The 26,046-nt window shown below is 38.1% G+C and overlaps 5 protein-coding genes across 6 annotated transcripts in view; 2 read left to right on the top strand and 3 right to left on the bottom strand.

Moving 5' to 3' along the window:
* Positions 1–26,046, bottom strand: part of LOC114872851 (GATOR complex protein NPRL3) — a 35,671-nt gene that overhangs the window by 8,006 nt on the left and 1,619 nt on the right. The window contains exons 6-9 of the mRNA XM_029180547.2: positions 25,769–25,942; positions 24,628–25,694; positions 24,225–24,393; positions 7,091–7,229 (exon numbers count right to left, since the gene is read on the bottom strand). Of these exons, the coding sequence (XP_029036380.1) occupies positions 25,317–25,694; positions 25,769–25,942 (552 nt within the window). The 3' untranslated portion in view covers positions 7,091–7,229; positions 24,225–24,393; positions 24,628–25,316. The remainder of the gene's footprint in view (positions 1–7,090; positions 7,230–24,224; positions 24,394–24,627; positions 25,695–25,768; positions 25,943–26,046) is intronic.
* On the top strand, positions 6,406–12,342 carry LOC114872858. The gene is made up of 3 exons (XM_029180556.2): positions 6,406–6,716; positions 9,016–9,076; positions 10,259–12,342. Exons 1-3 carry the CDS (start codon positions 6,707–6,709, stop codon positions 10,545–10,547), a joined length of 360 nt encoding a protein of 119 aa, XP_029036389.1. The 5' UTR covers positions 6,406–6,706; the 3' UTR covers positions 10,548–12,342.
* On the bottom strand, positions 12,454–14,292 carry LOC114872856 (transmembrane protein 192). The gene is made up of 4 exons (XM_029180554.2): positions 13,979–14,292; positions 13,635–13,769; positions 13,156–13,552; positions 12,454–13,084 (listed from the first exon to the last, which is right to left on the bottom strand). Exons 1-4 carry the CDS (start codon positions 14,015–14,017, stop codon positions 12,849–12,851), a joined length of 807 nt encoding a protein of 268 aa, XP_029036387.1. The 5' UTR covers positions 14,018–14,292; the 3' UTR covers positions 12,454–12,848.
* On the top strand, positions 17,185–21,165 carry LOC114872853. 2 transcript variants are annotated; one of them, XM_029180551.2, is made up of 2 exons: positions 17,185–18,395; positions 19,936–20,146. In XM_029180551.2, exons 1-2 carry the CDS (start codon positions 17,510–17,512, stop codon positions 20,061–20,063), a joined length of 1,014 nt encoding a protein of 337 aa, XP_029036384.2. In that variant the 5' UTR covers positions 17,185–17,509; the 3' UTR covers positions 20,064–20,146. The 2 variants fall into 2 exon arrangements, with proteins under 2 accessions (XP_029036384.2, XP_029036383.2); XM_029180550.2 differs by lacking the exon at positions 19,936–20,146 and adding an exon at positions 20,483–21,165 and having other exon boundaries at positions 17,192–18,395.
* LOC114872847 (U3 small nucleolar RNA-associated protein 25 homolog) lies at positions 21,150–24,162 on the bottom strand. Its single transcript, XM_029180539.2, has one exon. The coding sequence runs from the start codon at positions 23,520–23,522 to the stop codon at positions 21,243–21,245; it is 2,280 nt and encodes a 759-aa protein (XP_029036372.2). The 5' UTR covers positions 23,523–24,162; the 3' UTR covers positions 21,150–21,242.

Genomic DNA, 26,046 nt, shown 5'->3' with positions numbered 1-26,046 from the left:
TCATAATTTTCGGAAATGAGCGCCAAGATTAGAGAGAATTGACGTCATAGTCGCGACAATAAAAAGAGGGATTCGCGTTCGTTTGTACCCGGTCCGTATGCGAGGACGTCGCGTATATCACTGACAATGAATCGTCGTGAAAGCGAACGTAAGCATACTTACACACGCATCTAAGTACACGTGTCCATGTAAACGTGTCTCTTTACGCACGAGGATGTTGCGAGCGTGGGATGAACGCATTATTTCTCAATTAAGATACGTCAACGACAAACGCTTCGCTTCTCTAACGAACTTCCTTTCGATAGAGGTGCATTCAAAAAGAAGAATATTCTTTTCAAACGGTGTCTACTGCCCTTTTGAACGTTATATCGTGTCAGTTTAGGGAAGGGGTACGCAGGCCATTGTGCCAGGGCCCACCGTTCGAATGGTGGTTTCAGAGGTAACGCCCCTTTTCTCCCACCACTCGCCCTGCCCTGCCGTGCGCGAGAGCCTTAGTGGGCCTTAAGGCGTGGCTGCTAAAAACTGGCCGAAAAGAGCCATTTTTCAATAATGGTTTCTTGCAAACTATTTTTCTTCTCAATGCGCAGAATACGTTGAGGTAAAAAAAATTAAATTATCTAAACTAAATTATTTACCTAGGGTGTAGATTCACCTCCTGAAGCCGGGACCATTGATTTTTTTACACCCTGTACACGTGTCACGATTTTTCTTTTCTATGAAATCTTCAGGAGCATCGATTGTTTCGATTATCAAGTATGTACATATACATTTTTATCCCTCGAACGTTTTGTCACGCGAACGGGAATGGTGTTACAAGTTCAAGTAAATAGGGCTTGTTTTACGAACGTAGAGTTGCATGATAGATAAAGAGAATAATAATTATAATAATACTATTCCTGGACTGTTACCAATTTTATGGACAATCCATTCACGATGGATACGTCGAAACGTTCAGGCTCGAACGAGAATTAAGGGTAGAGGGTAAAATTAGAACGGTTAATTGTTCGCTACTATGCCAATCAGAGTATTCATGTCCGTAACAGAGTTGCGTCTAAATTTCGCAAACGATCCCCTATTTATTGTTTCGGTGCTTTCGAATAGTTACACTCGCACGTGTACCAGGCTAGTAACATCGAATTACGCTCGAGCGTCATCGTTTCTCGACTTCATTCAGCGTCTGTTATCCGAATTGAAACGGTAAATTCCAAGGGGGAGATAAAAAGAAGAAGGAGAATGGAAACGATGTAGCGGGATCTTGAATAGGATTAAATTGAGCAGCTTGAACGAAGCTATTCTTAAACAAGGTACAATATTGGACGAGAAGCCGCGATTAAATTTAACAACGTCCGTTAATTCATGTCCTCGTGACGCGATATTTCGAACGTGTTTCGCGGTAATGTTATCGCTTCGAATTGATTACTTTGCATTATCCTAAATCGATCCGACATACCAATACCGTCTACGGTATTTTCTTTTCTTCTTATTTTATCGATTAGCCGGCAAATCTTTCGCTTATAATTCATCGAAATTCCTATCTCTGCGCCAGAAGGGGTTGTTAGCTATTTTCTAAAAAGCTACCGAGTTAATAATAAATAAGCGATTTGTCAGAAAATAATATACATCGAAGAAATTCGTAATTGCGAGAAAAGGTTAATGCGACGAACGGTAGCGATACGATCGCGAGCGTGCAAGTTCAAAAATAAACCGACTTTTAACCAATCGGAGAGCAAAAGGTAATTGCAATGAAAACTCAGGTAACGAATGACGAACGAAATCGTCATTGCCGTCGTCATAGCGAATCAATGACGAACCTGCTGTTTCACGCCGACTCAATAAACCCGGTATACGGGCTGTTTACCGTAACGATCGTCACGAATTCTTCAAACACCCCCGATAGATTAACGAATATCGTTTAAAATAATATCCGAAACGTTAGTTTATAAGCGTCCAAGTCTGCTGGGAAGCACGGTTTCAATTTTGGCAAACACCTTATCGTAAAAGTATTTTTACGAATATCGTAAAAATATTCTTTTCTTCTTCTGTTTTCTCTCTCTCTTTCTATCTACATTTTTTTTCCTTTATCGCGTATCAACGAAAGAGGAAAAGTTGAGAATTTATGGCGCAAAGGTAACTCGGTTGGCCGCTGCTCGGAGCTGACGTCAGTGCGGGGTTGTTGGCGCCACTGTCCTATGACGTCATTAGGGGTGTAGTTGGGGTGGCACGCGGAGGTGGTCGGACCTCAGAGGCGTAGGGTTTAGAAAACGACGATAAGAATTTTTCCGATAAGCTTCGCGTCAAAATGGAATGCGTGTTCCTTAGTTGGATTAACTCGATCCAATTAATTTTATGTTCGAATGATAATTGAACTCTGCAACGTTACTTTATTATTATTCGTGTTATATTAAATTTCCCCTATTTTATAAAGATTACGGTGTTCGTTAATGAAATAGCGTTGAAACGATACTCTGACATTTAAGCCTGAACATCTTTTTTATCGTCGGAATCGTGTTTCCTAAGGGTTGTAAATTCCGAGTAGGATCGGTATAAATTCATTATTACGCCACTGGGTTAGGCTGTCAAACACGTGCCACCTCCAACCCTCTGGGCCTCCGCCATTTTGGTGTGTTCAAGTTGGGTCTCTCATCCTCTCTCCTCCATGTAATCTCACTTCGCACTACTCTAGCCCGTCCTTCTCTTAGTCCATGTTATTTTACCGATTCTTCTGCGCAAATCCAACGGCGTAAGCTCGTACGCCACGGGCAATCGTAAAATGCCTCGGGAGAGGCTGGACAGAAAAACCACTCCCTACAACAATAGCTTACGATACATTTTTCAAACCGTTGCTCGAAAAAAATGAAAAGGAAAACATTTTTATGGGAATCTGGCCAAAATACGAAATCTCTCGTAAATCCCACGGAATAACGAGAAGAGGAAAAAGAGAAAACAAAGAAACAGTCGATGAACGTTCTTTTGGCTGTTCAAGCAATTGGACAATTGTACAATTTCTCTGGAGAGGAGCGTGGCCATTAAATTTTCGCGCCCTGCCACTAGGATCGATGCCTTTAAAGCCTCGTGGAAGAGAAAACGTTTGAAGGAAATAACGAATTCTCCTATTTAGAAAAGAAGAGCTTAAAGGGAGTAGTGGAGGTTGTAAAATTAGATAGGTGCGTTGTAATCCATAGAGTGTTGCGCGAAGCAAACGATACAATTGGGCAAATGAAAGTAGGTGACTGCGAACAATGAGCTACAATGAGCCAAGAATAAGATTCTCTATTCACTGTGACGCATTGCAGTGAATCACAATTGAGACACGTCACTCACCGTCGAATTTACGAACGTTTCAACCGACCACCGCGTTCCATCGCCTCGGACCCTTCGCTTCTAACACGATTTTCGCGAGCGAAAATCGTAGCGAAATTGACTTAGATCTCCTTCCTCGAAAATACCTTGCTCCTCGAGCGGCAATTCCGTCCGTGGGATCGATAACTTCTCGCTCGAAACCAGTCGCGAAACGATGCCGTTCAAAATGGAAGTAACCTCCTCGAAACGAATCTCCTTTCGATAAAGAAAACGTTTGGTTACAAAATCAAACCCACGATTAACAGTGGACATGTAATTCTACGGTGTCAGTCAAACGTTTACCATCGTTACTAAAAATGGACAGAATTTTCACGAGACTGTTCCGTTCTGCGAAAGCTGAAATAGATTTCTTTCGAGCGTGTAGCTGCGCATTTGTAAGCGCTAAACTCGACTCGTACTACTTCGTCTATCAATTTTAGATCGTAACAGCCCCGTATATAGGAGGAAAAAAAAAGAAAATAAAGGGAAGAATCTATGTGTTTCGAGCATGTGTGTGCGCGTGGAAGGAAGAGAAAGAAGAGAAAGAAAGAAAGAAAGAAAGAAAGAAAGGAAGGAAGGAAGGAAGAAAGGGAAAATGGGCAGAAGAGAGAAGGAATCAGGGGTATATGCAATCGATAATATCCACGGACAAAAATACTCTTCGGCGGCTTATAGACTTTCAGCTGTACGTCGTGGCACAGACCGGACGTTCCAATCTGCCGGAAAAGATTTTCATACGTTCTTATTCTTTGCTAGAAAATATTTACCTTAGACGCTTAAACGGTTGTTTAAGTTTCGAAACGTACGTACGGTTTCGGTCTCCCTCGGCCACGTTGACGAACGTAACAAATATTTGCTCTGTATTCGCTCTCTACACCAAGTAAACGAATAAATATTATCGCGATTCACGGTAGAAAAATTTCCATTTATATTGTGCTGCAACGCTCTTGTATCAAGTTGACGCACGGTAGACTGTTGGATATCTACCAATTCTCTCAACGCTGCTACAAATACTTCAGAGTTCAAGAAACACAAAAAGCTCTCCGACAGCGATTCGATAATTCGTAAAAAGTGTTACAAAATGATACTTCGATCGCGTCAATTCGAGGGGTTGCGAAAGGGGAGAAGTCTTATAAAATCGATGAACGCGAAAAGCCAGGATACCAGGAAATTCGAATTTATTAACTCGATTCGGTATGCATGGAATCTCTTCACGCCCTCGCGATTTTTTTATGTTAACAGAAACAGAATGTTCTTTTTTCTTTTCTCTCTCTTCTGCCACGAGCAAAGAGGAACGTTTAACCTCGATATCGAACGTCTGCGTTGAGTCAGGTTCGGTTTCCAAGGTCCTGCATCTCGGTACCTTTTCGTTGATACGCCCCATCGAGTGTTAGCCAAATTCAATAAACGAAACGATCATTTTTCATGAATTCTACCAAAGAAAAATCGTCCTTACCGAGAAGCAATTCGTTTAGGAGGCTGATGATCATCGATCATCAAGCGTCAATGATAACTTTTCTCTCCTCTTTTTTTTTACGTTAATCAGAGATTACGATCTACGCGAAAATAGAAGTGCCCGATAAGATACAATATCTGTATTGACGCAAATTGTTATCAGGGAAACAATTTTCATCTTCCAAGAAGACAGGACTTTACGGCTTCTTCTCGATTCGTCATCTGATTGGACTACGAAACAGCATTTATCTAACGATCATTATTACTGACGCACATCGCGCGTTTCTTAACTTCTCAAGATCTGAACGTCACGCTAGCAATCGAACCATCGTGCTTTCATCAAATTTCGACTTAGGAATAAATTAATAAATATTCTCGGTCTAGTTACCAGAATGATCTAATAGAAATATTTCCATCCTTTTCAGGGGTTGTTTACGTCTCGTTGACATCGCACGCTTTTCCCAGCCTCGAGGGAGATGTTGACCCTGACTGGTTGCTGTGCTACACTGAACATTGACTTTAACGAGCGAAAATAGGGAGCCAATCGACGAGAGCAAATGCTGCCGAAGCAGGCAGGGACAAAGGAGGAGGATGAAGAAAGAAAGGGAACGATGAAGATAACCGTGGAAAGACGCAGCGAACAGTGAAGTTGCTTCGTTATATCCCATCTCGTTCCTTTTCTGCGTGCGCGAGTCACGGCATACCGTGACAAAATTAGCGACCAACCGAAATAATTTACCATCAGACTCCCCGAGGTGCTGTATGGTCTTCGTTTCGTCGATGACCCTGAAATTCGACATAGTTTCCTCTGCATCGGTACCCATCGTCGAAAACTCGCCACACGAGAAATTTCCATCGAATCGAAAGAAATTTATCGATCATCTGGCAATCGAACACGTGAGCCGTGTAACAACGCGGTTCTTTCCTAGTAAAAATAATCTCTCGGTTAAACACGTGGCGATTACGGGTGACCCACGCCCCGAGTCTAACGTAATCGAACAATTGACGAAAAGGATGGGAACGAATTATATTTGAACACGTTCATTTGCATTTCTTGCAAACGCGAATTATCGCGAATAATTGCGATCCCTGAACTGAGTTCAAGAAACGCGTTGAACGTTTTCAAATCTTAGCAAAGAAGTAGAGGAGTTGATCGAACCTTTCGGTTAAAGTTTAGAGAAGCAACGCTACCTTAACTTTGAAATTTGTTAATAAAGAATTTCAAGTGTTGGCAGAAGATACCCTATCTATGTTACTATATTCTTCAACAAGTTACTCGTTGGCAAGTCTCAGCGCTGTACGTGAAAATAAAATAAAATGTTCAAATTTTTCAAAAACTTTTCAACCGTTCCTTTCCTATCCGAATGGTCATGGTTTTTGAACTGTACAGGTGAAACCACGTCGATATACACACAGTTTTTAATGAAATTTTCGATCGGCGACGTATTTACGTATCGAATTGTTCGAGTATCATTCGATGTCTATCGTATCAATCCCATCGCTAGTAGGAGGCAATGGTAGAAGAAGATGGAGGGGGCGGTGGTACGAAATAAAATTTGTCGGTTGCATCCCCCTTCTCCGGTGGAGGAGCGGTAACCTGCAGTTGAGGTTGTAGCGCGGCAATAGAGGCCGAGCTGATCAGTCTGCGCGATTCCGTCGAGCGGTGAACGTCGTCGTCGCCGTCGTTCTATCATCTCACAGTCTGTTTAACTTCTCCCTACCTCTCTTTTCGCCTCTCTACTCGCTTTCGCTAAGTCGAGCAAGCATTTTCGTGGCTGCCCTTTTTTTTCCCACCCTCGTTGCATCGTTTCCGATCAACAGACGCAAGGATAATCGAGTCGTCGTTTCGAGAAGTGCATTCGATCGAAAAAGAATCGATTTGCTGATACGGCAGAAACTCTCCCGAGCACAGATGGTCAGAGGTAAGCAGTTAACCCGTTAAGACCTTCTTACCCGTCGCGTTTCTTTCGAAATTAACTCATTTGCTTTTCGTTTAAACGAAAAAGTCGTAAGGGTGTTACGCGGCTTCGCGGATAGTTTGGTTTGTCTGACCAAAATCTGTCCGTATCCACTTAGGAATTCAGCGAAGACGAACTCTTCGACTTCCGACGCGTTTAGCGGGTGCAATTAGACGGGCCGAGAGCGAGGGTAAAGGGGTAACCGTTATGAAAACGCTTCAGCTCGAAATCGAGAGAGGAATGTCAGGGTAGAAAGGTTGCAACTGGTTCTTAAACGGCACGGCGCTCGCTTATCCGGTGTAATAATATAGTTTCATCTCTGTCAACGAGATTCTTACCTTCTTTGTTGCCCTCGGTTTCGCTGGCAGAAGTGGTCACGGTTCGCGGATGTTTCGTGTTCAGGTCGCATTGTCTAAGGTCGCGAAGCACTCGTCGCTACGGCTCCTCGATCCGCGCCGACGAAGGTCGATTCCCTCCCTGGAACAGAATAAAGAATTAAGAATTAAGAATAAAGAACTCTATTATTCTATACAATTTAGAAATTCTCCGAAAAGCGTATTGAAAAACGATCATTCTTATCGCGATTAACACAGCATCGTATAACAGCATCGTCGGTCATATTCGATTCCAAGGTGATCGCTTGTTAAGATTCTCGATGCTCGAGCTAACGGATACTCTAGTCCACGCGATGCTCTCTTAATTAATCATTTTATTAACTAAACAGACGTAAGAGTTTTGCTCCATGGGGCCAAGGTTCCGATCGAGTCGGATTTGCGTACATGGTTCTATTTTAAACGGATCAAGACACGTTTACCTATATATCAATCGATCATTCTGGCAGATCACCGGTACACGTCGATAATTTCGATCTATTGCGAATCATGATACCAAAAAATAATCCTCCCCTCTGGAATCTAACGAAACTTTTCAACCCGTTCCCTGATACGCGAACTTGAAAATACTTTTGTCTCGTTTTTCTTTCGCCGGCCTAAGAATGTTTTTCCTTGCTTAATTAAACCTCTAATCTGACGGAGGTTAATCGAAGCTCGCGTCGTTAATGACGCGTACGATCGCGATGTAAAGGGTCCACCCACGTGCACCGACACGTAGACAGGAAATTTCATAGAACGAGGGTCGAAACTTCCTATACACGTGTGTCTGTGTGTGCATTGTTTAAATTCTTGTCGAATTGTTACGACGAAGGTTACTTTTATTGAAAACGTTTTTCACGGGCATCCTTTCCTTCGTGATCAATGACCCGTTACAATGGCCGCTCGCCAATCGATCCTCATTAAACGAACTCGACGCGATGCAATTCATAAGAGAAAAATCAGTGGAAAGTGCACGCGAGTCAATGACAAAGCTATCGATGAGTTTTAATTTAACTATTTTCAGGTTATTCGCCAATTAAACGATCAAATCTTCGTCGAGGTGTGTTTTACGACTGAAAGTAAGATAAGAAAGTTACATAATTTGGAAAATTCTTCGTTAGAAAATAACGATCGTTATCGATACCGTGACATTGACATCGTTCAAACATCGAATCAAGTATTCGATATAAATACAAGTTATGTTGATCATCGGTTGAAATAGCAAACACAACAGATTAGATAAACATCGTCGATCTATTCTCGTACCGTTTCGGCATACCGTTAAGTTTCTCATAACTTTAAAACGAAATTTCTTCGTAATTTGTATTTGCGAACAGTCTCTAACTACCTTCGTAATATTACAAGGGGAAAATGAAACATCGTACAAGATATTAATCGCGGAGAAGGATAACTCCCTTGTTACAAAAGCTCGTTGTATGGAAATAAATGAGGCTTCTTTCACGCATCGTGTCCTCGGCAGGGACGCGTGGCCGTCCTATAGAGCCGCAATACAGATTGCGTCTGCTTTTGACAATCGGTCGGTGTAATAATCTCGGACGCAATTGCCGAAAAGCTCGTAAATCATCCTCTACTCTTGACTATCTGCCACAAACAAGGCATCTTATTGCCTCGCGAACGATGCTTTTACGCTCGGTAAAGCAACGTTGAAATTAAACGATATTCAATAACAGAGTATCGACGGATGTCTGTCGTGGAAAGAAGCCGTATGATTTCTTAAAAATTCTTCAACGTCATTGGGTATTGTGTTTATCCGTGAAACTAACGTATAATAAATCTCTTTACGCGGCCACGCGTTCGATTCGTGGAAACCGAACGTACGAAAGACATTTTCGTTGGAATTAATTTACATTCTTTTTTTTTTTTTCTTCCAGGGTCGTTGCCTGATATCGCAGTGACGATGGCATCGGGAAGGGAAATTTATGGCGCATTCAGGTAATTGATAAGAGAATCGTAACACGCTGATTGCACGTCTTCGCTTGATCGGTGGTGAAAAAAAAGAAACTGGAGTACTTATAGGCGCTGAAAATAGCGAAAGGGTTAAAGCTACGTTGTTAGAATATTAACGTCGAGGGATATCAAGTAATTTGCAAGAACTACGATACCGTTTCCTTTTGTTGCGATATTGAAATCGATTTATAAACGATAAGCGAAACTACATTGGGAATTCTCAAAGTTGTACGGTTTTAATTAATCTCCTGCGATAACGTAATGGAAAAAACTAGGGTGGTAAATATTTTCGATCGCGTCGCTCTAAAAGAAATAAATTCGAGCATATTCTCGTTGGAGAAGTTTCTCTCTCAAGTAATACGTTTCGAAGTCCGTTATTTCCAGAATTTTCGTGGGAGTGAATTTCCAATACGACCTTTCCGTAATCGTTTCGTCGGAAAAGTTAGCGTGGGTAGTAGCCGATATCGTTGGATTATATGATCATCTTGATGCGCTATCAATCCGGTTTGGTGCACAAATAATGCATCCGTTCTATCTACGAAGGTCTCGGCAATATGTTTACCCGTAAGGTCGAACGCACAGACATGCAATAGCATTCGAGAAATCATCCGATACGTCTCTTTTCCGGCTTCTAGTTTACACCGTTCGCAGATTATAATTCACAAAGTACAAATATTTTCATATCTCTGTCGAGGCCGCTATAGCCAGTGGTTCATGTTCAAAACGATGATGGTTATAGATCTCGTGACGCAAACGAGAACACTCTTTGCATCCGCCTTCTCGTCTACTCAAATATTTTCTGTCGCGAACGCATTTTGCTTTTCTATGCGGGCGAATGTTTATCGTTTCAATTGTCTGTGCATGTAGACCGTGAAATTATATTAAACGAATAAATAAATATATATTCGTTTTATATTCGTAATATTTTACGTAAAATCAATTCGTTATCCATAGGCTAGACTACGTGCTTCACTACCAATGACGTAACATTGACGCAAGCGACAATTGTTGCCATTACAATGCTGCAGGACAGAACGTCGATAGTTCAGACTGGCTACGAAAATCACTCGAATCCCGAATTCTACACCTACGCTTTTCTCACTGACACCTTACGAGGTCGAAATCAAAATAAAAATATTCAATTCTATTTTTTTTTTCAATTTACAGTTTAATCGTCGACGACGTCGACTCACACTCGATGTCCAGCGAAAATTCCGATCTGGACGGTCTATCGAACGTGAGCAGTTCCCAAAATTCCTCGTCTCAAACGCCGCTGGATAGTCCGGGCGGGCCGAGAGAGAAAATCAAACAAATGCAAGTGGAAGCGGAAACGAGGAGAGGCGAATTTGCCAGGTTACTCGAGGAACACGCTCAAGTCGTGAGGAAGTTGAAAATGATGGAAGCCGAGGAACAGCTGTCGGCGAGCGGAAACGTGGTCGGTGCCACACACGCATGATTCCGTCCTTAATCAGGCAGAGAATGATCGTGGAATTGGGACCACCGATTCTTTAACCGCGATGGAAGAATTTATGAAAAATGTTTTTCAGACGATGAACAATGTTCGAGAAAGATGTGAAGTTTATTATTTTTCCTTTTTCTTTTCATTTTTTTTTCTTTTCTTTTTCTTCAAAGTCGTCTGTATTTCTGTCGCGAACTTCCTGATTTCTGTAAACTGTAAGTTCGCTATCGTTCCTCTGAGAAAACGTAGAAATTCGAGGTCGAACGAAGCAACGATCGCTTACGATTTAGAGAGTTTTCGTTAAATTTTAAGAATAAAAAGGTGGTTAGGTAAACGGAAAACGAATATTTTTACGCTTCCTCTCGATCTCGAAGCGAAGCTGCGTAACATCCTCGTCGCCGCGTTCCTGCTTCTCATCGTTTTTAGAATCTGATGTTCGCGGGAAACGAGTACGCGGGTAAAAATAAAAAACTATTACACGAGTCTCGACTAAATAGCTCATTAATTTAGGAGAAAAAAAAAAAAAAAGAAGAAGAAAGATCTCGCGTAACATTCAAAGATTAGTCGATTTTCGGGAGGGGAATTCTGTTTCTAGGTTTATCGTAAAGTCTGAAACACTTCTAGTTACGACAATAACGAAAAAGAATCGGTGTACATTCGTGAAAGCTTAATAAATCAAGAGAATAAGAAATGTACCCGATGTAAATATACAGCAAAGATAAAAGTGGCTGGCCTAAGCGTAGTACAAACTTTTGAAAAACTTTGTGCTAAACCAGAATAGTGTAAAAGCTTTTGGGTTCGAGCACCGTCTTCGACACGCTAACACTTAACAAGCGGATAGAATACATCATCGTCATTTCCAAACGAAACGTCGTCATTGTAACTATGTAATTGTAGTGAATTTTAACGAAGTACAAGCTTCTAACGTTTTATAGCATTGTATATTTCAGTGTTCCATACAATATTGTAAGCTAGTTTTATATTACCGTAAACGTGCGTACGATAGCATAGGATTTCAAGCCTGGCCGTATTACACGCAAACTTTCTGTAAATAGATTTCCTTTCTAACACGATGCATCATCCAAGTAAGGTGTTGTACGTCCACGAGATGCTTTGTATAACGTTAGGATATGCAATAATATAAATCAACAGAGTAGAACACTCTTTACTTTGTTATATTTTATAAACTATAGAAAGAAAAAAAAAATGGTTCACTTTGAATATGGACCAATGAATTAAAGAGTACAACATTTGATTGTATCTCCGTGTGAATATTGCGTCAGGTTTGCATCCACTTAAAAGGATAGACACTGTTAGACATTTATAGAGGTACACATATGTATAAAAATATATGAATAAACTTGTGTTACAACGGTAATATTTACAAACGTTAAAAGAACGAAAGTTGTTCCATCTCATTGCTATCCGAAATGTTCTTCAATACTGTGTTGTCGACAATGCATAAGATAGAAAAATACGATCCTGATTATCTTGTCAATGATATATTTTTTCAATTTCGACAATGGAAAATGATGTAACGATGTAACGATAACGAAGACTTTAGACTTATTTGAAAGAACTACGTTAAAGATGTTTGTAGCACAATATTAAAAAATAAATAAATGTTGTTATGTTTTGAGGAAGGTCACTGATGTGCTAATTATAACTACATCATACGATACAAACAAGTATGTTATGTAAAATTAGAAGATAAGTATTGTAAATTGTATTTAGTTCTAATTAAAGTTATAAATACTGTATATTGAAAAAAATATATACTTTATTGAATTGACATTGCATATATACATTTTTATCACAGAAATGAATTTTTGATTTTTGTATAATACAATGTCCTTTCATTCTTTTTTCTTCATAACAGTATCAATTAGAAAGCAGTTTGTTTAAAAAAAAAAAAGCAACGTTTTGATATTGAATAATAATAAAATTATATATAGTAACTTACACTATTTTTAAATCTCTTTTTATCTTTTTGTCAAATTCCTATGCAAAACTCACAACAAAAAAGTTTTAAATACATATTACTAGTGTAATATTGGTACCTGTCCTGCATGGAATTAGAAACGATATAAATGTCATAACAGAATATGTACTTCAAACGACTGAATAAGATGAAGATAAATGTTTTTTAGTGCTACACTCTAAAGCTTATATGTGAAAAAAATGTTCTCTTCTTATTAGTAAATACAGTTTATGTGAAATATTAAAACAACCAGTATAGTCGAGTATAATAAAATAATTAACATTCAATGTTATCTCGTCTTACTGCACCTATCCAACTTAAGGTTGGTTCCGAGCTGCCGCTAACATCATTCTCTGACTTAATTTAACATTGTGATCTCTCAAATATCTAATCAAATCTGCTTGTTTTTCGAGCAGTTCTTCCAAATTCGTTCTATCCGGATGCAAACTAACTTCACTATTACCTGAATACGTTTCTTGGGTAAAAGAAGACAACCATTCCTCCCGAGTAACATCGGGTGGTGGATGCCTCCAATTGAATCTCTGAACTTTTCCTACAAAATTGCAGACATTTATATGTTTGAAACCTTCCAGATTATCCTTTGATATCCTTTTATGTACTTACTGATATAATTTATATAGACAGGTACAATTAATGCAAGCTCCAATGTAGTTAAAACTACTATGTAATTCAGAGGAGTAAACCACTCTGATGCACGACAGTATTCTTCGTAATTAATTTTATGGGTGTGATGAAGAATCACTGCCAGTAACAAATAACAAGTTGTCCATAACGATACTATGAAAAGAGGTGCCCTTATTTGTTGGTAGGTTGATTGATAAAAATCAAGATATCCATAAATACGTAAGCAATGATGCTTTGCCCTTAGCAAATGATCGCACAACATAATTAACAACCAATAAGCGCAATGAAGATACAGATATATAAAGTAAGTGTCGCATTTGCTTTTTTCCTCGGGCCATACCGACATAAATATGATTCCTATAATCTCTAAAGACATCTAAAATGTGAAATAAATCCCATCATATTTAAATCAACAATTTATGATCGATTCAGAAAAGTTTTCAAAAAAACTGACTTACACCAACGACAACAGGAACAGATGCAATTGGTACTGTATCTAGTTTTTTAAAATGATGTTCTTCCAGAGAAGATAATACAGGTTGAAAAAATTCATCGACATCCATATTTAAAGATGCATCAAAAATTCCAGCTGCCTATTAATTATATAATCACAATCTATCGCTTTGTTTAAACAATGTTCATTATGTTAAGCATAATTACAATGTTAACAAGATTTGAGTTCAAAAGATGTACATATATTAAAAACCAAAAAATAAATGAGGTTATGTTTATATTCAGCTAACAAAAATTCCACAAGACTAATACTGAATTGAATGACAATGTTTGTACATATCATACTTACACTACCCGACGTATTTAAATATCTGGCAAGACTGACCATTTCACAATGAAAAGACCAAGAGACAGAATGAGAAAGTTATACTTTCATACATAACCAGAGTTAAACCAACATGCTAATTTGTGTTTATTAATAACAAATACAATAATGTTTCCAGAAGAGCATAACGAGATTCCTCAATCCATTAAATGATACATAGCATGTATCAACAATTGCAAAGATTCTGAAGATACTATTCAATTTCCGTAGAACTAAATAAGTACTCATAACCATAACATGTGACGTAAGATCAAAATGTCTACCAGAAGACGACAAAAATTAACCACAAAATTTCAGTGACTAAATTTTAAACAAATTAATCAATTATGATTTTCGATAGATTCCATAAAACAATTGCATCATTATTGGACTACACATTTATTTTTAAATCGTGCGAAAAAAATTTGGATTCGTTTAACGAATAACCTATAATTTGTAATATAAAAATAAAAAAAGAATAAATATATGTATATACCATTAAAAAAAAGGAAATTTTGGAAAAAGGAAAAGCGATAGAACGCTACCTAATGATCCAAGAATATCAAATTTCTGTACGCGCGCTGACATTAATCAGTCGATGCTGAACAAATATACACAGGAAGCGTCCAACTTTATTTTAAAAGCGCAGAATAAATCTTTACAAACAACTTTACCTTCATAAATCTCCTGTGCATTCTTGTTTGAACACTCAAATTTATCGACACCACTTGAAAATGATTTCTATTCTACGAATAAAAAATCAAATATTTATTTCGAATTGTATCGATGATCAAAGAGGAATCGATCTATAATCGATATTCGCATATCGAAAATAGAACTGCTTCGCGCTTTTTTCGATTCTGAAGGTCCGAAAAAACAAACGATGAATAACACAACCTAAATTAAAACTTGTATACAATATTTTTTAATCGTAACTGAAACCTTTCAAAATTCTCCGTTATCTTACTCGCACAAAATTACAAAGTATGTTTGGACGACAAATCTTTTTGGACTCAATGGCGAATCAACAACAGCAAAGAAGACGCAACGAACTCCTTCGGCAATTTTTAGAGAACCAAAGGCATGAAACACCGTTCACAGAATTAGCAATTCCTTCTTTAAGAAACGATGGACTGACTCTTGACTTAAATTTCATCCTCCTCGAGGATGCAGATCGCGTTCAACCAAATGAAATGTGTCTTCGAACGTTAGTACGAGAAAAAAAATAAAAAAAAAACTAAACAGATTCTTTTTCTAACAGATTTCTCTTAACAGAAATGCAAGTAACCGTCATTTATTGGAATATATAAGACAAATGGAAGAAAGATACATAGCCATGGAAAAGGAATTGACCAGGACCAAGATGTTAATACCTACAATACCGCGAAATACCAAAGTCATACATCAAATGGTACTTAAATAAAACCGCGTTATTTACTCTTTACTGTAAATAACACATGTACGTATGATTTTCAATATAGTCCCAAACAGACATAGATTGGGAAAAATTTTCTCTCGTGAACAAGTATTTATCCGGATCTCCTTTGGGAAATCAGTGTAAAAAGAATCAAGAAAAGACGAACGTTTCATTGAGAAGAAAAAATCATTCTACGAAGAAAAATAAAGATAGCAACGGTAAAACTTTCGGCGATATAGATTGGACGAAAAACAAAAGCTTCTCCCAGGTAATTGAACGAGGTTTAACGAGTTTCGACACAGAAGGGATGTTGAAGCATATTGATTTAGAGCTCGCAACTAAATGATGGTGAAAACTTTTAATCTTGTTTGTTTGATACATTCTCCTAGAATCCGCAGAATGACGTTTACCCAATAAAAGATTCTGCTAATCGGTTGAATCTTATTTGCGATAAAGTAAGTTCCTCGTTAAGTTAAAATTATTCGAAATCCGATCGAACGTGTAACTAATAAAATTCGATATGCCTTGTTTTTATCACACCTATCGACGTCGCGAAGACATCGGTGGAAGTATGCCAAAGGCTCGACAAGAAACATGAACCGGAAACGTCGTCCCATACCGGCTTCGACGTTAAACAGGAAGATCATACGCAGGCCGGTTGCACCGTAAACACGGCTGAATTTCGACCGATAATGGGGCCAAAGTTTAGTAACGATGAACGAAAATCTGAAATGTATCAGTCTACCTCCAATCGATCATCGAATATCCGTTTCGAAGAGAGAAATACGTTGAAAAGAATAAAGATTTTCGAAAATGCGAATTTGCACCGTAAAGAAAATTCTCACGTAGGTCAAACTTATCAAAGTAATCGTAATCATTGGAACAATCCATGGAAGAAATTTAGCTACGACAGGACGCGTGTCGTGAACGATCCTCCGAGAAATTTTACTCGCTTGGTGCAAAAACAGAGGAAAGAAACGCATAAAAATGTTCCAACTCCGCGAAGTAACGTTCACACTGCTTATACTCCTATGGTGCAACCGTCCACGTGGAATCCCATGTTAGACACTAATGGATTCACGATTCAATTACTAAGGTAGACGAAGATTTAAGACGTTATAATTCTTCAAAATACCCTGTGTCTTGTATTCTCTGTTACAGACTGGCGGTGTTGCTTTACGCTCCAGCATTGATGCCAGCCCTAAATTCACTAATCGCTCGGCAAAATACTCAAACCTCGATTCCTATCCCGTGTACGGAAGGTTCAAACGATTTATTAACTCAGGTATTTACGATTCTGAACAATCAGCAGTCCGTCCCGAATTTACCGTACGTGTCGAGTACCAGGACCGAGGAGAACACGCAGTTTCCGGTCGAATCGACTTCCAGGAATTCACCGTCAAATTCGGAAGTATGCTAATATTTAAATCGCTATTCTGCCTGACGGTATCAAGAAATTTGACGAAACAATTTCAGAATATTGGGAAGGAAGTAGAAGAGGAGAGCAAAGAATTCGAAAAGAATACGATCGCTGTTAACACTTCCCTGGAGATGTGCACCTGTTCTAACGCGAACAAATCGTCCCCTGAATGTAGCCAAAGTACCTTGCACGAGCAACCGGAAGTAGACGAGGAAAATCCTGTGAAGATTTGAAAATGACAAGAATATTATTTCGAGATAGCATAATTGATGGCTAATAGATCGGCGGGGGAAAAGTATTCACACGCGATGCGTAGCGCGACGAGAACGCTTGCGCGCGAATCTAACACGTGGAACGAGCTTTTCTACGAGCGTTTGTTGAGAAGTACAGTCTTCGGTGCTTTCGCTGCCGGAACACTTCCTCGCGATCGCTTCCTTCTACTTCACTTTTTTTTATTAAATTAACCGGATTGATAGAATTGATGTTCTCGGCGAGTGGTAAAAATTTGATAGAAAAATTTTCTAACGCGCCTGAATTTTCGCTGAGATATCGTTCGTAAAGGCGATGACTACGACGCGAAGAAAGATGACAGCAGATACGAGAACGATCGAAAGGATCTGCAAATAATTGAAATTTCCAACGATTCGAATAATTATTAGAAAAAGATTTGAAAATCAGGATGAGCAAGGAAGGAGGCAACCAGGACTCTCCTCAGGGAGGCGATACTTCGAAGAAAGACTCGAATGCGGACCTTTACGAAAATCGAGGGACGAAGAAAATCATACGTTTAGTTACCGTGATGGCTTACATGTTCTCCGTAAGTTTCGTCGCCATAGTTTTGAGCGCTTATTACTTGTTCCTCTGGGAACCGCCGAATCCAAAACTCATACGGCGACCGGTTCATTTATCCTCCGAACCCGAAATACAGTTTCTACTGGCCGATGAACCGAATTTGCCAAACGACGTCTCGATGAACGATTTTCTTTCAGTGATGGCAACCGAACAGAAAGGATCGAACACCACCCGCAAAAAATCGTTCGGCGGTCGCATCGCCGATGATCATTACAGCGGAAAGAAACATCGGAGAACGTTGAACGAATCATTGGCGCTATTGAGAAACTCTTTGGTAGAATTTATGCGAAACAGGATCAACGATTCCAAGTTTAACGGTGATTTATCAACGGAATCGAATGAAAAGAATAAAACAGACTTTTCAAAAATGATCGATCGTACGTTCAAAAATAATGCCACATTCCTGACACTGAATTCTTCCGCTATTCCCGGAGATGAAGTGAATAATGATCGTTTTACGAGTACCAGAAACAGGCCCGTGTTCAAAACAGTGTTATACACGACGGAAGACACAATTGTCGCTCGAGAAGAAAACAAACGAAGCGTTTCGAAAAGTTTCGGCAAGGAAAATTCTTCTGAAAGTTTATCGAAAGTTAAGGAATTTGCAAACTCGAATGAAGGATTTGTAAATGGGCTCGATACGAAAGAGAAATATCATCGACGATCGAGAGGATCGTCAGGAAAATTGGCGAACGTTGCGTCCGACTTGAAAGGTAAAGAAATGTTTTTATTTCTATGGGGTTAAACATTAGTCGAAGTAATTGAAAAGTCGTGATTAAAACCTTAGAAAGAAGATAGTCGATGGATCGGTGCGCGACGATTATCCGTATTGTCCGCGAAATAAACGAAACAGGGTCAGGCCGATCCGTTATGGCTTCTTCGAGGTTGCATCATTGCAAAGATTCTTGAATTTCTGCGAAGGACCGTTGTGGCTTCGCGATAGACCTGTCTTAATGTTTATCTAATTTAATTTTTTCCTTGATAACTTTCTCAACGATCGCGCTGCGACTCGGGTATTGCAAGGCAGAGGGGGTTGAAAAATCTCGCAGAAGAAGAAAAGGAAGAAACACGTATTTAAATCTTTTTTTAGATACACGGAACTTTCATAGAACCATGTTTGCCTGAGAAATGATCGAAGAATGACGTCTTAATGGTATTAAAATAAAGGCGCGCCTTCTCTGTAAAACGAGTAGATCATGGAGGACTTTGTCCAACGTTCCCCCAATCGAAATCATTACCGACCCCTTACGAAACAATGACATATCCTGTTTAAAATGACACGTACGAGCATCGCTTCCTAAGCTGCAGAAGCTCCAACTTACGTAAAGTACTTGCGCAACATTTTTAATCATTTCTCTGTCACTTAACCGGGAGGACACTTCGCTCGAATGAAATTCGACAGATATCCAGCTTTGTAAATTTCACTATTTCTATGGAAATGTAATAGTCCCCGAAACAAGACTCGTTTTCTACTTTGTTTTCGTCAGGATCGAATATCCTTCGATTTCTTGAGGAGAGGGGGAGTAAGGTTTCTCAACGAAATAAGTAAAGGTACATCGGTTTAAGGACGCATTTAATTGACGGTGAATCCTGTCAAGTCAAGCTGAGCCCTTGAAGCTTGCGAAACGAAGCACGGAGTCAAGGTTTTCAGGCTTGCGCAGTGAAAAGCTCGCCGGTATCACTAGCTAGATGGGTGTGTTTTTTAGCAGCTGTATCGGTGAGAAGCGTTGATCCATTCGTCAACAGACTAAAATAGTTGTAGAACAGTGAAAACAGCGATAGCCTGTGCGCGATTCGAGCCCTGGATAATCTCCTATCCTTGGCGAATAATTTTCGTCGCGTTAGTTTCGGTATATATCCCTGTGGAAACGCCCTGTCGGTAAATCAGTTTTGATTGTTCAACTAGAAAGTTCAGGAAGCATCGAATTTCAACGAAGAATAGAAAAAGTAAGAGAAATTTCACGTTATCCGTTTGACGGAGAAATATCTTATTCGAGAAGGTGTTTGCCAGTAAGGTACGTGTTCGAGCTGCAACGCTTGCAGTAATAAACTCCCAGAGCTTAGAGATCGTTCATAAATGTAAACAATCGTTTAAGTTATAAATAAAACGCGCGAGATTGTAAGGGAAGGGAACAATGATTCCGTCGATATTCTCCTTGAAATCGATCGTATTCGCAGTTGGTGTTCAAAATGAAAACGCGACAATTTTCTTGATTACTTAACGAAAGCTGGCGTTGTAATATCGTTGTTCAGAGGAAGAGCTGATCGGAATCATCATCGGAGGAGCGAGTGATAGGTGTGACTCGTTGTACTTAAAGGAAAAAAGTGAGGATGCAGTTGCCGCGAAAAATGAGCGCCCAAAACGTGATGGCGAGCATTAGTCGGACCCTGGGTAATCGGGAACATAAGGCGGCAGGAAACGAAATTCGTTTCGCCGGTGACGAGAGGAAAGACAAATTGTACGAGCCGAAACACCAGCAAAAATTAGTACGGGTATTGACGGTGGTCGCCTACGTTATATTCGTTAGCATGGCAGCTATTTTGCTATCTTTGTACTACACTTTCCTATGGGATCCCAAAGACGTGTCCGTCAAGATGAGAGCGAAGCCGGATTGTGCCAGTTTAAAACTGACAAATCCTTCCATCGCTCCCTCCATCGTGAATGGTAAACATTGAAAATTACCAATCATCGTTTATTAATTACTAATCCTTTTTACGATGATTCGTTGAAAACAGCGAAGAATTAAAGAAATACAATTAAAATGTTTATTTTAAATTGATTTTCTATTCTCTTTTTCAGAAACGCAAATAGAAAAGATGACGATAAAATCAACGACCGTGGGAGAAGAAGAAACCGATTCACCGGAAATCCTAACTACTCAGCGAGAAAAAGATTTGTCGCCGACTTTAACAGAGATCAACGGAACATTTTCAAATATATTACCGCTTCCAACAGTCGAAGATTTGTCGACTAACTCGAGTACAGAAAGCAAAGAGATATCTACTGAAAAACAGACTAAAGTTTTACTTAATTAATTGATTAGAAAATTGAATCGAAGAAAGGAAGTAACATAATTTGCTAGAGTATTATTCGTATCAGTATAGTTGATGTTGTTGAAAAGAACGATTCTTCAATAGGACAATTGCAGAGAATTTGCATTTATAGAGTATTCAAGATTGTTGTTAACTATTTTGTATATATATAGAACGATTTAACTTGGGCCAATGTATGATCTTCAACTTTGCGCGAATGCTAAAGATTGAGAGTATACAATTTGTTAGATCGAATAATCGTCCAACTAAATGATAAATTACTTAATGAAAACGCGTGATAAGATTTTAATTTTGATACTGAATGACTATACGATCGAAGCTGAGGTGAACGAAATCGTGTTTAAGCATCATGATCAAAATTGTATTTGTTTCAAATAAATTTTTAAGTGTATAATAAAAAGATCGAAGAAATATACAAGTATAAAAATATTTCTAATTATCAATTATACGTGTTACAATGCACAGTGAATATTTATACAATTAACAAGTTTCTTTTTTTCATATTTTTATTCCCCAGTCATAAGCATGTGAACAGATCTTTCTGATCCAAGCATTTTATTTGCTCTTTCTGTACCTACTATTGCAGAAAGCTGCATTATGTCGTATTTACAATACAAAATAGTCACAGTCATGTTACTTTCGGAACCTGCTCGCGGATTTTGATTAGCTTCTTGCATAAAGTTACACATCTCTGTATAAAACTTAGGCATGACCGGTGGTGCATAAAATATAATGTGCCTTATACCTTTCACTCTAATTCTACGGAAAAAATGAAATCGTTCCGAATAGAGAAGAAATTGTGCCTCGCTATGAAAGAACAAATCTCTTGCTCTCGATATTTTTCCATCTTTGGTATATTCGCAAATTTGTACAAAGCTATAATCTTCTTTCTTAAGATAATTTCTCAGCTTTACAAAATCAAAGTAAGATGGAACAAAAATTAATGTATGATTCATAATTTTATCTTTGTATTGGGGAAGTATTTTTGACACGAAAAATTCCATTCTCTGTTCCAAGGCTTCAGAGTGACTTGAAGCTTCAAACCTATGAAATACTTGTGGAACTTGTACAATCACTTGGCAAATGGATCCAGAAACAACAGGATTTATTACCTTTACTTTTCCACCATAATTATAACATTTCTTATTAAATATCCCATATATTTCAGGCACGTGAATACTTGAAAATATTAATGTTTGTCTATAGTATTTAGCCCACCCGTTTACGCACCAACTTCTTACTCTAGAGAAGTCTGTTCTATGAAAATCTTTTGGTTGCAAATGCAAATGATTTAAGACATGGATCATATGATCCCAGTTTTGCATTAAAAATATTTCTGCTTGGTCTAGAATTAATAGTTCTATGGATGCTAAAAAATCGTAATCTCTTTCTGCTTCACCTTCTGCACCTATTAACATCCTTAATCCCAATAGGGATGAAATTATTATGTCGGAAGAATAAAATTCGGAATACAATTTCAGAGTTCTTTTCGTAACAGAAATTCCAATTTTAAAGGTATCATCTATGTTTCCTTGAAATGTTAATTCATAATCCTCCGGTTTTGGCTTCTTTTTTGGCATTGCTAATTCATTGCCGCTAAAATCTTCCATGAATCTCTTTTTGTTCATTACAGAGCCACCTTTATCTTCTCCAATTAAAATAGATATTAAGAGTTCAACAATTTTTAGACAGGAATGTCTAAAAGGAACTATTATCAAAACTTTTGGCCTTACTAGCCCTTGATCTCTATATTCTTCTGAAATTTCTGCAATACTCTTATCCTTTGATTTAGTTATTTTTGCATTATGATGTAATATTTTTACTCTGGTTTTTAATATGTGGTTAACTGCATGTAAACAATATATAAATCTTATTTGATCATCATTGGAAAATGTTTTCTCAGGATAATACAAGTCTTGATAATTATTTATCACTGAAAATAACTCCCTCTGCAAGGGAGTCAGGGGAGACGGATCAGTGTTCACATTATCCTTTATATTTGCATAATTTGCTCTTGTAATATTACCATGAATTTGAGATTTTATGTACAATGTATTCCAATCTACAGTTTCAATTAAGGAAGGAACAATGCCGTACCTTGCAAACTGTTTATTTTCTAAAATAGAAACTTTAGGTTTATTGGATATGTCATGTTCTACTTCTTTAGGTTTTGGAATTTGGCATATAAGATTTCCTAGAATTGGCCATGCTATATTGTGTGTTTCCATAATCTGAGGAACACTAGAAACTGCTTCATAATGCTTATCACTTAAATCATCATGAAAATGAATTGAAAATAGATCTTTTAAATAACCAGCATCCTCTTGAGCAGTTTCAGGATCTTCTTCATCAGACTCCTTTGCCTTAATCTCTTCATTTTCCCTTGATAATTTCTCTTCAGCATCTGAAGTATCAGAAGGTGATACTGAATCCTTATTAATATCACTTTTTGTTTCTATGTCAGCTTCATTATCAAAAGCATCGCTTTCTGAGTCAGATTCAATAGCAGTTTCTTGAAGATTATTAGTACTTGAAAATGTGGATAACAAATCTTGCATAGGATTTACTTGCTCATTATCTGAACTATCACTTTCTAATTCTCGTTGTCGTAATTTTTTCTCCTCCAGTATTTTTCTGCGATTTTCAATTTCTTCGTTTTGAGTATCACGTTGTTGAATGTACGGTTTCCTTTTTAGGTTAAATTTACCTCTTTTTGATTTTGGTCGATTATCATGTCTATCAAACTTTCTCTTCCCACCTCGTATCGGTCTTTTACCACGTGCCATTTTAACAGCAACTTTTATACATTAATTATAAACACATAATCTAAATTTTATTTACTTGCAAGATGAAGCTATACCTAGCGCTATCTATACGAAAACGGCGGAAACTACTGAATAAATTTTGTTGTCTAGTTTCCGTTACTTGCCGATAGATGACGAGGCCAAACTCCGAATTGCGCATCGGTAAAACAGCCCATGATTCAAGCGTCACCTTAATTATTGCATTCAACTAACGGCATGCTTATTACGAATGATTGCTTATCACGAAGCAGGTATTCGAAACGGGATGATAAAGAACACGAGAAACGAATGAGAGATTTACACGACAAATCATAAAGTAATCGGCTATCGGCCGATACCTAAGCAAGTACACGAATAGGTCTAAACACGAATAATATTACGATGCTCAAGAAGAACGTTATTGAATTAAAAACAGCAAATTGTGTAAAACAGTACTAAAAACATTCAATAATGTTTAGGAACTTAACAATACAAAAGAGAAAATTATTTAGATTCTGTTGTTCTACTCTTATTGTGCATTCGCGGCGGGAGCAAAAATGTTCAACTCGCCTATTTTTGAAGAAAACGCCGAATTAATGTCAAAAATCAAGAATTCAGGCTTCTTTTCGATGTTTCTTTCTGTTTTTGTACTGTTAACACCCGATCGGCAATTTAATTTAATATTTGAAGATAATTTAATCTTACCTGTTGCAGACACGTGCCAAACGGACGAAGCTTCGAAGAGGACTGTTGTACTCCGCCACGCTCCGCGCAACGCACCCTTTAACGATGAATCTGATTGGTCGAAATGGGAGGACGCCATAATGAAAGGACCAATCACAGGCATCGGTAGAAACTTCGAATTGCTTTGAAACTTTAACATTAAAAGAACGAAAAGATTCGTTGTAAATTATCAACGCCATATTGAAATAAAGTCAAGATTACTTTTTTCACTTTAAAGCATCGAAATATAAGAAAGAAGATAGAAAAATACATAAGATATTAATGGTTTTTAATAAATTATCATTATAAAAGCAGAATAAATGAGAAATATGTTATTTTAATTCGTATCTATATCGACAAAATAGGGTATCAATTTTCAGCTTACGCATTTCTGAAGACAATATGAAAATGATGTCAGACGTCATGACTCCGGTCTTCTCTACAACTTTGTCTTCTGTTTCTTGTATTTTTCATACCTAATCCACAATTTACTTTACTTCAATTTTCTCCGGTTCGGAAAAAAAAGATGCATTTTTACATCCCGTTTCCTCCGGGCGGCGTACTTTGGGAACTTTTACTGTCCCTTTTTGCCCAATGAACATTCTCGGCCTTTTTTCAAATCTCATTTCCTTTTGCATTTTACGTTGTTTCATACACTTGCCATACTTTTACAATATTTTGCTTGAGTCTGGGTGTGTGTGTGCGTGTGTCCCCTTTTAGTCGCCTCTTACGACAGGCAGGGGATACCGTGGCCGTATTCTAATCCCCCCGAGCCACAGGGGTCTAATCCACAATTTAACCACATACATACACGAGCTGCGAATGATTGCGCTGCCGAGCATACTAAACGAATGAACTGCGCCCTACAGAAAAAACGAGGAACTAAATTTCTGGTCTGTTTTACCTTTTTGACGTCTTTCCCGAGTAAAAAATCAACTGTCGGTAAAATTTTCAACGCTCGCAATGAGAAATAGGAGAAATCCGTGTAATTGTTAAAATTGTAACCTTTTACAACAGTGTTAATTATTATATATGTTTATAGCTTCTCTAATTAGTAATAATTACACAGGTAAATTAAGAACTAAACTGACTATAAAAAAGAGCTATAGCAGGATCTTCGCATTCACATGTAATCAATACATCTCGAAATTTATCTAAAATTTGCAATAATTGTGACCTACGAATATTTTCTAAATACATGATCTCTTCTAAATGGCGGTTTCCATTAAAATAACCGAGACGACAGAGTCTGTCCAGCAACTTTCTGTCGTCGGAAGGAATATCATAATCTTCTGACTGATAATTGTACATTTCGTTTTCTTTACGGAAAGACATTGTTAATTCCTCTGCCATATCTACGGTGTTCCCTTTCGAAATTTCACTTAAATTCCATGCATTGTTACTGCTATCTATAATCTCGTTTACATTATGATTCATTTCATCCTTTGTATCCTTTGAACAATGTGTGCAAGATACGGTAAATGCTTAACTTATGTATAATATTAGAAAATTTCTTTCACACTTACCAACACCCTCCCATGCACCATTGGCATATATTGTACATACGTATGTAATTGTAACAGTAAATGATTCTTTAACAACCATATTATTATTTTCACTAATTGCGTTTGTTGTTGTAATTGATTCAAAGGATTTAATTTTTGACTTATGGATGTCGGTAATGAAAAATCACTAAGAACCTAAACCGATAAAAATTATGTTTCATATGTAATATAAATTAGATTTAAAAAAATAAGATGATGGTGACATTACACTTATTGTGTAACGATAAGTAAGGTTTTAA

The sequence above is a fragment of the Osmia bicornis genome, chromosome 15 (assembly GCF_907164935.1).
Source record: "Osmia bicornis bicornis chromosome 15, iOsmBic2.1, whole genome shotgun sequence".
NCBI classification, from domain to species: Eukaryota; Metazoa; Arthropoda; class Insecta; order Hymenoptera; family Megachilidae; genus Osmia; species Osmia bicornis.
This window is presented reverse-complemented; position numbering and strand designations above follow the sequence as displayed.

Excerpts from the sequence above, each read along its gene's own strand:
- LOC114872858 (XM_029180556.2), top strand. Across the intron at positions 9,077-10,258 it reads GAAATTTATGGCGCATTCAG|TTTAATCGTCGACGACGTCG; the intron begins GTAATTGATAAG and ends TTCAATTTACAG.
- LOC114872856 (XM_029180554.2), bottom strand. The coding sequence starts at position 14,017 with ATGGTCAGTCTTGCCAGATATTTAAATACGTCGGGTAGT. Across the intron at positions 13,770-13,978 it reads ATTTAAATACGTCGGGTAGT|GCAGCTGGAATTTTTGATGC; the intron begins GTAAGTATGATA and ends TATAATTAATAG. Across the intron at positions 13,085-13,155 it reads TGTCTATATAAATTATATCA|GAAAAGTTCAGAGATTCAAT; the intron begins GTAAGTACATAA and ends GCAATTTTGTAG.
- LOC114872853 (XM_029180550.2), top strand. The coding sequence starts at position 17,510 with ATGAGCAAGGAAGGAGGCAACCAGGACTCTCCTCAGGGAGGCGATACT. Across the intron at positions 18,396-20,482 it reads CGTTGCGTCCGACTTGAAAG|AAACGCAAATAGAAAAGATG; the intron begins GTAAAGAAATGT and ends TCTCTTTTTCAG.
- LOC114872847 (XM_029180539.2), bottom strand. The coding sequence starts at position 23,522 with ATGGCACGTGGTAAAAGACCGATACGAGGTGGGAAGAGAAAGTTTGAT.